Source organism: Artemia franciscana, chromosome 7 (assembly GCF_032884065.1).
Source record: "Artemia franciscana chromosome 7, ASM3288406v1, whole genome shotgun sequence".
Classification (NCBI taxonomy): Eukaryota; Metazoa; Arthropoda; class Branchiopoda; order Anostraca; family Artemiidae; genus Artemia; species Artemia franciscana.
Window position 1 is genome coordinate 52,269,996 of NC_088869.1, and position 12,935 is coordinate 52,282,930.

At 39.0% G+C, this 12,935-nt stretch overlaps 1 protein-coding gene across 2 annotated transcripts in view; it reads left to right on the plus strand.

Moving 5' to 3' along the window:
* The window catches only part of LOC136029446 (delta-like protein 4), a 65,777-nt gene extending 53,943 nt beyond the window's left edge, over positions 1 to 11,834 (plus strand). For both annotated transcript variants that reach the window (XM_065707857.1, XM_065707858.1), the window contains exon 9: positions 11,052 to 11,834. In XM_065707857.1, the coding sequence (XP_065563929.1) occupies positions 11,052 to 11,587 (536 nt within the window). In that variant the 3' untranslated portion in view covers positions 11,588 to 11,834. The remainder of the gene's footprint in view (positions 1 to 11,051) is intronic.
* The last annotated feature ends 1,101 nt before the right edge of the window (positions 11,835 to 12,935 follow it).

Consider the following 12,935-nt stretch of genomic DNA (forward strand, 5'->3'; position numbering starts at 1 on the left):
GTTAGCATATAACGCCCCTTTACGCTCCCCGCAGGCAAAGCTGCAGGGCAAACCGTTCCGACGGCAGCTGCATCTTAGCGACTCGTGCCCGCTGGTGCACTGGCAACGCACCATCTTCAGCAGGTTTTCCGGTGCTGGTGAAGCATCCGTCATTATGGGAAGATACATATTCCGTGACGAAGAGAGGTGTCAATCCCACTCTTCGGGCTTTAGCGAATCGGACGTGTCTTGGCACTTCATTATTTGCAAATAGCACCTGTAAAAGTGGTACTTTGCGGCAGCCAAAGTCGGCGGAAGCCACTCTGCCTGAATGAAAGCAATTGCACTTGCAACCCGCATTGTAAATGCTCGCACCCGAAGATCCTTCAGGGTCTTCTCATTGCTTTTCCCTTTGTAGATGCAGAGCAAAGCTTTCTCTCCAGCTTCTGCGATCTCCTGGTGGTTGGATCCTGGTGTCATAAAGGTCTTGCAAGCATCTTTGAAAATCTCATCTTTAAGTGATAAGGAAACATCTGCTGGTTTCCCTACGCCGTGCAGTCTAGATGTTGTATCGCAGCCAGACATTGCGTGGCAAACGAGTAGATTTTCTGCTGCTTCGGTTCCTAGTTTGTTCTTGATCCTTTTTATGTCGTACACTCGTCGGTTATTTCCATATGTGCCTGTCTACATAAAAATATCACATGCATCAAGCTTGGCATGATACAGCAGAAGGACTAATAGGTCGGTATCATTCCCAATCAAAGTGGTTGACGCAGTTTCAGCGCAACTGACTGCAGTTTATATAAGTAAGACATCGGGATAATCCTGAGCGTGTAGAACGTTGCATCCTGAGTTCATCAGCCTCTCATCAAGTAGGCTGATGAAGCGTTGTTTGTTTTTGTGATTTCTCAGAAATTCTTCCTTACTTTTGACAATCTTCATGTTAGGAGAGAATTGAATCGTTGGACACGACAAGCCTTTGGTTCTCTTCAGTTGTGTGCAGTTTTTCATCGTATGTTTATCAGCGCAAGAGTCAAAACTTCCACTGCCTGGCCGAAATTTTTTGTTACATAATCTACGTAAGATCCTGCCACCTCAGAGTATGTGGATCCTGGAGTCCACGGGATTTTCTGGACTAGCCAGCCACCGTCCAAGACTCTCTGGGAGGTTGGCAATGTCACTGGACCATAGATCCCCTCAATTTTTATCTATGCATTTGTTAGAGAGGCTTTGTCGGCTGTCCTCATCACCTCGAACGAACTAAAGAGTGATGGTGGAAAGCTACAGAGCTCGAACAACAGAACCTCGTCAAGTCAGAACCACTGGTGCTAGCCACTGCGGCAAGACGTTGAAAGATTAGAGCTAAGTCGACCATTACCATTTCGCTATCTTTCACCACGGATGACCTCTCAGCCATAGTTACAGCTTTCTCCTTTCTCCTGAAAACATATTTGTCAAGGTCTTTCGCTTTGATATCCTTCAGAATGGCTCCTCACACATATCTGGCATCGTCTGTGTTTACAGATGATGAAGCGCGGACACCAGTAACCACGCTCAACAGCTGTGATTCCTGCCTAAAGGGTTCTAGGGGCTCAATGTAAAGAACTATCTTTTCGATGTCCGCCAAATCTCTAACTCTCCTCGAAGATATCGCTTCTGCGTGATTTTCAACAGTCAATTCCGTGAGGCCAGTCAGATTCTGCATGCATAACGAGAACCAGAGTCGGCATAGTACATGTCCAAATTGTCCGCTGCAATTCAGTAATGCCTCTACCTCTCGTAAGACCGCCACTCGTTTTCATACTTCTCATTAACGTCTGTTCGATCACCAAATAAGGAGAAAGTGCCGCCCAGTAGTTGTCAGTTCTTCGGATGAACAGGTACTCCTGTAACGTTCTGTACTGCTCTGAGTTGTCTTTCCTCTTCTGAAGCATGGACTGCATGAACAACCAAGTAGACTTCGTGTACATATACTGTTCGGAAGCAGCAAAGTAAGGAAGCATTTCCAACAACGACTGCAGATAAAGCTCGAGGCTGCCACTTCGTTCAGTTCTCAGGTTCTTTCCCAGGATTCCAAGTAGGTACAGATAATGAAACCAAAGACGGGCAGTTCTGGACTCAGATAATATTTCTTTTGCACTTTGAACTATTTCATAGATAAGCTCTTCTGCATCCGGAACTATTTCATAGATAAGCTCTGTTGCTTCTGACACCTGCGCTTCGTCGATGTTATCCCCTTCAAGGAGTGACTCGTACGCCTGTTTTGCCTTTTCAAGGGGTTCTGGTAGCATGTCATTGCCATCAAACGCTCTGCTATCCTCTTCTGATGATAAAAGTTTCACATAAAGGGGTACCTCCAACAGACAATGGCCTCGCACAGCACGAGAGACAGCTTTGCCTTGTAGCATACTACGCACAGTGTTAGGCGCGTATACTTGACTTAGGATTTCCAAAAGTCCCGAGTCAGCCATAAGGAAGTCAATGGCACCTTGGAAACTCATGCGTGTATGAAATCCACATAGGACAGCAATAACATTTCTTAAAGCACTTGTGGCAGGCTCTGCATCAGCAATACACATCGCCTTCCAGTAAAGCGGCTGGTCAAAGGTAATGAGTAGAGTTTTTAAGGCTCGACTAGCGCGATCGTTAGCATGCATAAGTGTAGAATAAACACAGGAGATGTCGCTTGGGTTGTGGTTAATCATTGGCAAAAAACGAGTATTCGACTTTCCCGGGTGAGGTAGTTTTTAGTATATTGACCACATGAGGGCCGACCAGCTCATGTATGAGCTTCTGAAAAAGCCAGAGATGCGCCAGAGCGTTTCACCTTTCCATTCATTGTCATGAGTGTCACCACTATTTGTCAAGCAGACAAAAGTCCTTGGTTGCGATTTGGCGGGGTTTTGGTAGGTGTAGAATGGCACGGTGCCGATTGACTTCATCTCATCTCCACTTACTTCTTTTCTTGGGACTGAAAGCTCCGTTGCCGGCAAATCAGGTGTAGATACTTCAATAAGTCCCATTCCATGAAAGGTATTCAGGCCGTTGATAATAACAATATCATGATCAAGGTTGTCACCTACATACTGAAAAAAATGTGGTTTCTCTTCAGACTCTTCCACCAACATTTGATTTTCTGCTGCACATCTCTCAAATTTGTTTACCTCTAAGCACAAAGAGTAGAAGCCGATACTGTGCTGTGTTTCAATTAAAAATTAGGAAGAAAAATGGTGATGCAGCTGCGAAGCCAGTCCCATTTGTACAGGAGACATTAAACCACGTGGTCTGCATGCCTCCATTATAGCCTGTCCGATAGAAGATATTAGACCAGGCGTGTCGACCCCTATCGATGAAAGCAGTAGACAAAGAGATGGGCACACGAAGTTCAAACAGTTCTCTACTGACGATATCTCGTTAAGGAATTCGTAGGAATCCTTCCTTGTCGTGATGGATTTGATTTCACTTCTTATTATCTTTCCAAAGACTTTGATGAGCTGATCCCTTTCTTTGTTTTGACATTCTACTTTTTCCTCTTGGTGAAGTTCTTGTAATATCCTGTCAACCGTATCTCAATGTTACGAGTGTCTCTTTACCATTTGAATCGGACACAACCACTTGTTCACCATACTCACTGACTAGCAAATCCTTGGCTTGACGAAAGCCGTAGGCCAAACTATCACAGTCAGTTTCAGAGAGAATATGAGCCACCTTTCTTAAAATGATCGTCAGAGGTGCAGGTTCTTCACTGTTGGCATAGCACCAAAGCGCTTCTTCGAGAGCGGCTTTCCTTGCACTATCGCACGGTCTTCCCTTCCGTTTCTTGGTGGAGGCACGTCACTCACTTCCTCTTGACTACGGAATTTTTTGGAATCTCTTTTCCTGTCCTGAAGTTCACTGAGCATGTTTGATAATAAACGGCATCCTCTGCATGAAGGTCAAAAGTCTTTGAATTTTTCTGACCAAGCACTGTCATGGCCCACTGATCGTTCCTGCTCTTACACATTTCATTAATAGAGTAGTCGAAGCTATGAGTTCGTATTGCATAAGCTTCAGAGAATTCACGACTTGTGATCTTGCATAATTTCACTGCTTGACCACAGAATAGGCAGTTCTTCGAAAAGTCAAAGCGTGGAGCTGAAGATCTGGTCGGGGGGCTGTAACCGGTTCTTTCTGCTCAAGTTTCCTTTGAGCGTTCTTGTCTCTGTCGATCCGACGTCTGTCACAGAAGTTGCGACGGCACGCGGTATGAACTTCATTTCCAGTCGTCACAGCTATGCTACTACCTCTTTCTTTGGTTGCGTTATTCACGGTATCGGCTCCTTTCTCGGATAATATGGCAGTGTTTTCACCGGGTTTGATGCTGCTTTGTCATATCGGGCTCGCGGATCCCAGTTTATTATTTTGTCTTTTCTTTGTGGAGGTAAATAAAAGGGTACAAACCTTGTATATAGCCTTGAACACGCCAATCATCTAGCAAGTACTATAAAGATGGTTCCACTGACTAGATCACCCAAAGAATGACACTAAGAAATGGAAACCGCAAACTGGAGGGGGGGTCTGGAATGCTGGTTTGAAATTAGACTGTTCGAGACTCATATTCTAAGGCGCCATTCCTAGCTTGATCGGAAATGGTGAATCAACTGACAAATGATTAAAATTACTAGTTCATGTAGGTCAACTTTCACAGCCAACTTGGGTAATATGAGGTACTTGACCCGATAAAATCGAGTTTTTAACTTCATTTTCGAATTCACCGCCATTGATTCCAAAGGAAACGACCAAATAATGCAACAACCTCTTAATTTCGAGTTTTGCCCCCCCCCCGCCCTTTAAGGGTAGAAATGGGCATTAGGGTGCGGAAAAAAGGAAAATCTGAATTCAGATTTGGAGTCAGCATACTTGATTTGATAGGAAACGACTATTTAAACTCAAAAATATTTATAAACACAAAAGTCAGGTTTTCCCCCTCATTTTTCCCCTTCAAGGGTAAATTTGGGATACTTGTGCAAGGGGGATTCGGGGGGATTTTTTTGTATGATTAAACTGATTTTTCTGAACATTTTGGTGTAAAAAAATTCTGTTGCAATTTCCCCGAGGGTTGACCATATTTTTCCGTATCTTTCCTCCACTAATATTGGGCCGCTTTCCTCAACTTCTAACTTAGACAATGTTGTTGCTTCGTTTGGCAGTGGACAAGGTCGAAGTTTTAAAAGAAGGATTCTATTTTGACCACCTTCCTATCTCTACTTGCTTTTACTCCTCCCTAGCTGTGGCTCAAAATACAGAATCCAATTGATTTTCCTATCGAGATTGGAAAAAATTGTCAAGTGAGTCTTTCAGTAAATTCTGTGATAGTAAACAAACATAGAATAGGTACTAGTATAAATGAATAAATAAATCTTAAAACGAGTGAAACTTAAATTGAATATGCAAGTCAATTTTGAACCAAAAAAAAAATCACTGCAAACAAGAGTTTGGGTTTTGCCTCCTTCCCTCACTGTACAAGTCTAAAATCTACTGCGTCATTGACGCTTTACTGAAAACTGGATGTGTCTTGAACAGTCTTGGTAAGTACAAATAAAATCAAACTGTATGTGTGATATATAATGCTATTAATTGTTGAGGGATTATCAGTTCAAGATTTTATTTTACTGTAATTTATTTTCATTTTCAGTGCTGTAATAACTGACAAAGAAAATATTTGTAATATAATTCGTTTTCAGTGAAGCACCAATGACGCAGTTGGCTTTAGAATCTTACAGTTAGGGGTAGTATCCAAACTCTTGTTTGTAGTGAAGCTAACATTTGTCTTTAATGGTTCCTGAAACCTCAACAGTTCAAAATTTAATTTTACTCGTATTTTTATGGATATTTCCAATGTTGTAATAAGTAAAAAAGAACGTATTTGTGATATAACTCGTTTTCAGTAAAGTGCCAATGACAAAGTATGTTTTAGACTTTTACATTAACAGAAGGAGGCAAAACCCCAATTCTTGTTGTAAATACATTCTAAGACCACACTGTCTATACATGATGTATAAAACCAAGAAAGGAAAGGATATAATGAATAAACAATAAAATCAAATAAGTGAGAAAACGAGGATTTGGTCAGCCAGTAGCAAAATATGAAGACAAAAAACAAGCAAATATTTCGATAAGGACCTCCGCCTAGCCGTCCTCAGTGCTCAGAAAAAAAAAAAAAAAACAACAACAAAGTTCACTTCGAAAGATTAGATTTTTTTTTGAGCACTGAAGATGACTTGGCGGATATCCTTGCCGAAATATTCGCTTATTTTTCGTCTTCATATTTTGCTACTGGCTGACAAAATCCACGTTTGCTCACCTATTTGATTTTATTTTTCCTTTATTATTTCTTTTTCTTTCTTGGTTTCATACGTCAAATACTTATTTGTAGTTATTTTTGCTTGTATCAACCTTGATTTGCATACGGTATTCAATTTAAGTTTCACTCGTTTTAAGATTTATTTATTCATTTATATTAGTACCTATTGTATGTTTCTTTGCTATGATTGTTTATTTAATTTCTGTTCGTTTTGGGTTTCTTTTATAATTCAATAGCAAAATATTTACCATGTTTTTTGAAATTATATAGTTACCATTTGCGAAAATAGCTACAATGATTTTGGAATAAAATATCGTTAAAAAGCTTGTTTTTCGTTGTTTTTTTTAGGCGATGGGGGGTTGGACCATAAAGAGAAGGGCAGGGGTCAGCTGGTCAGCTGGTCAGCTCCCTTAAGTTTTGGAATAAATTTTGCTCTTATGTTTTTAAGTGGGAGTGGGGGGCTTATCTGATATTCACACAAGAACCTTATATGCCCCTAGGACAAAGTATACAACCCTTGCCCCTCGGCTCTGGGGATTTGTGTTGACCCTGGAGTTTTTGTTACGTATTTTGTACTTATTTTAACAAAATTTCAATCTTACAAAATTCGATCGGATGGGTTTAGGGTAAAGAAGGCAGGGGGACTAGGTACCCTCCGTTCCCTTTTGATTCTTAAAAAGGAAACTAGAACGTTCAATTTCCAGATGTAATGGGCCCTTTTCGATGTTGATACGATCCATTCCTTCCATAAAAACCTTGCATGACCCCGAGGCATAATTGAAAACACTTGCCCCCGGGTTCTGAGGGGGGGGGGGTTGTAAGCACTTGATTTTCAGTTATATGATCCTTGGTCTATTTTGACAAAATGAAGATCTCAAAAGCTCGACCGAACAAATTTAGGAAAAAAAATGGTTGGTGGGGAGGCTAGTTGCCATCAGATTACTTTTGACTCTCAAAACGGAAATAGAACTTTCAATGTCTAGTCATTTGAATCCTCTCTGAAGTTTACCTCTTCGATAAAGAAAAAGTTATATACCCCCGGGCATAAGTTACAACCCTTCATCCCAGCTCTTGGGAATAGGATTATGTTGACCCCGATGTTTTTGTTTATCTCATCGTTGGACTATTTCAAACAAAATGACTGTCTCAAAATTTCGGTTGAATGCGTTTGGGGAAAAGAGAGTGTGTGTAAGAGGGAGGGATAGATGCCCTTCGTTGACTTTTAACCCCCCTAAAAAGGTAAGTAGAACCTTCAATTTCCAATCAAATGAGCCACTTTGGAAGTTTATACGACCTTGCCTTACATAAAAACCTTACATGCCCCCGGTGCATAACTTACACTAATTGCCCCTGGGCTCTAGAGGGTTATGTTAACCCCGGAGTTTTATTTTCATTTTATCTTTAAACTATTTTGAACAAAATGGATATCTCAAAATTTGATCAAATGCATTTGCGGAAAAAAGGCCTTGGGTGGGGGCTAGTTGCCTTCCGATCAATTTCAATTTTTTGTTATCTGATGTTTGAACTAATTTCAATAAAATGACAATCTCAATCTTTTTCCGATGGGCTTGGGAAAAAACGGGCTTGGGAGCGGCACTATTTGACCTCCGATCTCTTATGACTCTTAAAAGGTAACCTAGAACTTTCAATTTCCAATCAAATGAGCCCCTCTGAAGTTGACACGAACATCCATTCCATAAATCCCCCGGACATAATTTAGAACCTCTACCCCTGGGCCAGGGGTGGGTTGTATTGGCCCCAAAGATTTTTTTTATCTGATCTTGGAACTATTTTAAAAGATTTTTTCGGATACATTTGGGTAAAAGGGGCATGGAGGGCTTTTTGCCCTCTGATCACTTATGACTCTTAAAAGGGTCACTATTACTTCCGATTTTTAATCAAATGAACCCCCTCCAAATTATATACAACCGTCCCTTCTATATTAAGTTCCTCTGGGAAAAACAAGCAAAACATTGGAGCCTTAGGGTTGGCTGGGGGAGGCTAGTTGCTGTTGAATCACTTTTGACAGTTAAAAAAAGGAACTAGAAATTTTATTCCTAATAACTTGAGTCCCCTCCGAAATTTATACGACCATTTCTTCTATAAAAACCTTATATGCCCTATTTTTTTTATCTCGTTTCTTTTTTTGGGGGGAGAGGGGGGGGGGGGGGGGTACGTTAACACCAAAGTTTTTTAATCTGATCTTTTGGCTATGAAAACAAAATGGATATCTCTAAATTTTGATCGGGAGCATTTGGTGGGAAAAGTGTGTGTGTGGGAGGGGGTATATTTCCGCCGATCACTTTTGATGATTCTTAAAAAGGTAACTAGAATTTTCAATTTTCCAATCAAATGAACCAACTCTGATGTTTATACGACCACCCCTTACATAAAACCTTATTTGCCCCCGGGGCATAGCTTACAATACTTCCCCCAAGCTTTGAGGGGATGTGCTGACCCCTGAATTTTTGTTATTTGACTCTTAAACTCTTTTAAACATAATGGCCATTTCAAAATTTTGATCGGATACATTTAGGGAAAAAGGTCCTGGGGGGGAGGCTAGTTGCCCTCCGATCACTTTTGACTCTTTAAGATGGCACTAGAAATTCTGATTTACAGTCGAATGAGCCTCCTCTGAAGTTTATGTGACCATCCCTTCCATATCAACATTATATGCCTCCGGGCATAATTTACAACACTTGCTCCCAGTTTCTGGGGGGGTTGTTATCCGTGGAGTTTTGTTATTTGATCTTTGGTCTATTTTGAACAAAATGGCCGTATAAAATTTGATCGGATGCATTTGGGGAAATGAGGATTGGGGGAGGGACTAGTTGCCATCGGATCACTTTTGATATTTAAAATAGGAATTATAAATTTCAATTTCTAATCATTTGAATCCCCTCCGAGGTTTATACAACAACTTCTTCAATAAAAACCTTTTATGCCCCCAGGGTATAAGTTACAACTCTTTCCTCGGGCTCTGGGAGGGGGGGGGGGTATGTTGACCTCGAAGTTTTTGTTGTTTGATCATTAGACTATTTAAAACAAACACTATTTCAAACATCTCAATATAGAAGTTGAGGAAAAGATTTTTGTATCTGATCGTTAGACTATTTTCAATGAATTGGCAATCTCAAAATGTACTTGGGGAAAAGAGGGTGTGTGTTTGTGTGTGTGTTTGGGGGGGGGTTATATGTCCCCCGTTCCCTTTTGATTCATAAAAAAGGTAACAGGAAATTTCAATTTCGAATCAAATGAGCCATCTATGAAGTTTATACGATCATCCCTTACGTAAAAACCTTATGTGCCCCCAGACCATAACTTGAAACACTTTCCCCTCGGTTTTGGGGGTTGTGTCGACCTGCAGTTTTGTTATCTGGTCTTTGAACTATTTTTAACAAAGTGGCTATCTCAAAGTTTTTATCGGATGCATTTAGGGTAAAGGGCGTGGGGGGGGGCTAGTGGCCCTCAGGCCACTTTAACTCTTAAAAAGGACACTAGAACTTCCAATTTCCAATCGAATGAGCCCTCTCCAAAGTTTGTAAGACCACCCCTTCCATATGAAGTGCCTCCGGGAAAAAATAATAATAGTAATGAACATTGGAGCCGTTTGGCCTTTACTGTAGGCATTGCTATAGTGTTGCCTCATGTAGTAGATGTTAGCTAAAAAGAAATTTAGTCTTGAGGAAGGATTACAGAGATTTTATCAATAAAAGGAGATTGAAACGACCGTCACGAAGTGACGACGCTAAATATAATTTTATTTTTTCAATGGGAGGGGGTGTATCACCGAATACTAACTTTTTCCCTTGTTTGAATTACGATAGAAATACTTTTTATTTTATTTTGTCTTATTGATAAGGTTGCTAATTAAGCAAATTTATATTTGATTTAAATTTTATTTCTTAATATACCAAGTCGTAAATACAAGTTTCCAGAAGGCATCTAACCAACAAAAGTATTGTTTTGCAAAATTTTGGTCAATTTAGTATCCAACCATAATTTTATTATCTCAATTCAAGGGGATGAAAATCCAAAATCCTCTCACGTTTCATTGAGTTTTTTAATTCCTGTGGAAATGACCCTTTCCCCTTGCTGTAATTAATTGCCAGGGCTGATATTCTACAAGACTAATGTTTAATTTAGTTTGTTGTGTCTTGTTGCAAAACCTTCTTATCGTGTTCTATTAAACTGAAAGGGCTTGATAAAAGCATACATTTATCGTCTTGGTTAAGCACACCTTGGTTAAAAATAGTTTCTCGTAATGGAAAAATTTATTTTTCCCTAATAAATTTTATAATAATTGCATAGTAATTTTTATCGAAAGTTGAGCTACCAGCTTTTTTTAATTTCATATCATAGCCTTTTCTGGAGGTCAGTAAACTGAAAAATGAGTTTCGCGCTTATTGACCATTATTAAGAAGCATTTGTTTATAAAATTAGAACACTTTTAGCATCAAATATATGAAAAAATTGTATCGGAACTTCTAATATCCATCTAAATCAGCAAGAAAAAGAATAGAACACACCATATTCCGGAAAAAAAAAGAATCCTCAAAATATCATAAGAACAAAATAAGTTAGAGAAAACAGAACCGAACCAATCTTCAGAAACAGTTTTGTTTGAGGGAAGGGGATTTAAATCTAGCTTATCGAGAACTTTTAACATAGTGTCTTTTTAATTACGACTCTCGATATGTTGATTAGTTACTATAATTTTTTGTTTTAGGGTTAATATCATGCAGTCTTCATCCGGACCATTGCTTAAATGGGGGAAGCTGCATTGAGTCAAGTAGTGAGATTTCCTGTAAATGTCCAGAAAATACACTTGGGGACAGATGCGAAATAAGATTCGCGAAAAATTTCACTTCCATCAACGGTTCCAACTCTTCTTTAATTCCAATAAGAAATACAGGTACTGTTGAGTATTCTGAAAGAAATTCTATATCGCAAGCAGTAACAACAACAGTCTCACCAGACCAAGTCACTGACTTGAATACAGGAATTCGTAGCAAATTTCCTGTTGATGAATCTGTTATTGTTCCTAATATTGAACAAGAATCAACCACTCCAGCAATCGAGGCCTTTGACTTGGATAAGAGGCTTAGCAGTGAATCCACTCTTGAAGGGTTTGTAACTAAAACTATTTCCAGTGATGATGTTGCATTAAGTATATATAAGCTAGTAAACAGAGAACGACCTGTAAACAATGCCTTCCATACTATACCTGATAATGAGATACCAGTAGAAGAAAAGAGGGCGTAAGCAGATTGTTAATCTATTCATCACTAAACATAGTGCTAGCACAAAAGGCCATATTTATGAAAGCATGTATTGAGAACGTTGGATTCTCACGAATTCACTCGTGTATAAGTTCGCTGAAAAGTAATAGGCCAACTAATGTGAATAGACTTTTGCGAAATAAAAAGTTGAGATGACAAAAAGCTGCTCTTTGTATTTTAATGTACTATTAAACGTGATATAATACTTAATATATTTTATTTTAAACTTATTTATTTGTAATCATTATAACTCAGGGATTTAAATTAAATTAAAAAGTTATTTCCTTAAGATTTTACTTCATAACGTTTAGACAATGCTTTTTATTTAGACTATTGGATAAAATATTAATTTCTATATGATTTTTAGAAATAGCTAATTGCAAGGTTTAACAGTTGAAAATTTTTAGATATTTTCAAGAAAGAAACAAAATTTCTCCTTCATAACTGTCAATAAACATTTTTCTACCACTCTGAAAAATCTGTGCCATCTTTGTCTCTCACAGAGACTATCTGTCTTGGCTTTATTCTAATTATGCTTTCAAGTCTTTGATCACTTTGACCAAATTTTTCACTTGGACCTTTCAGGAATTTGTACTCTGTGGGTTTTTTTAAAGAATTTAAAATCCTTCTGTTCTTCTCCTTAGTGATTATGGAATAGCCAAATAAAAGAATTTGTACTTTCACCATCTAGTTCTACTGTAGTCATTATCAGGCTTGAACTTAAGATAGTTGATGTCCCTTACGATTTTTTGAGTTTGTTCTCTTTAAGAATTAATCAATAGTGTACCAAAAGGGGCGAATCTCCAGCATTTTTATCGGGGGGAGGAAGATGGGTACATAACCAGATGGTCAAGGGGCATGGGATATTTAATATTTTTTTCTCCAAATGGTTCGGGGGGTAACTGCCACCTCCCGGTAAAAAAAGACGCCCCTTTGTACCAAAGAATCTGAGGAAAAACCAAGTCGTAATTTTGCCAACGTTTAGGTCATAGTTTTTGGGCATCAGAGTATCATGGACATATTTTAGAAGGGATCTCTTATCAATTATCAATGTAATGAATTTTGTCGTACCCAAAATGAAATAGTGCGTCTGAAATTACAATGGCTTAAAAACCACAGTATTAGGGCAGTGTGTATATGTCTACCTGTGTTAGCTGTGATATTCCTAAAGTTAGACTTTTTCTCTCAACTCTACTTTTTAAAACAGTAAAATACTTTAGCGTAAAGAGCGGGGCATTGCTGAGGAAGCAGCCCCTTTCATATACGAAGTATTTTCTGTTCGTTTTAAGTTTTAATGTCTCTCTTTACTTCCCGTTAAAAGAACTTTATTT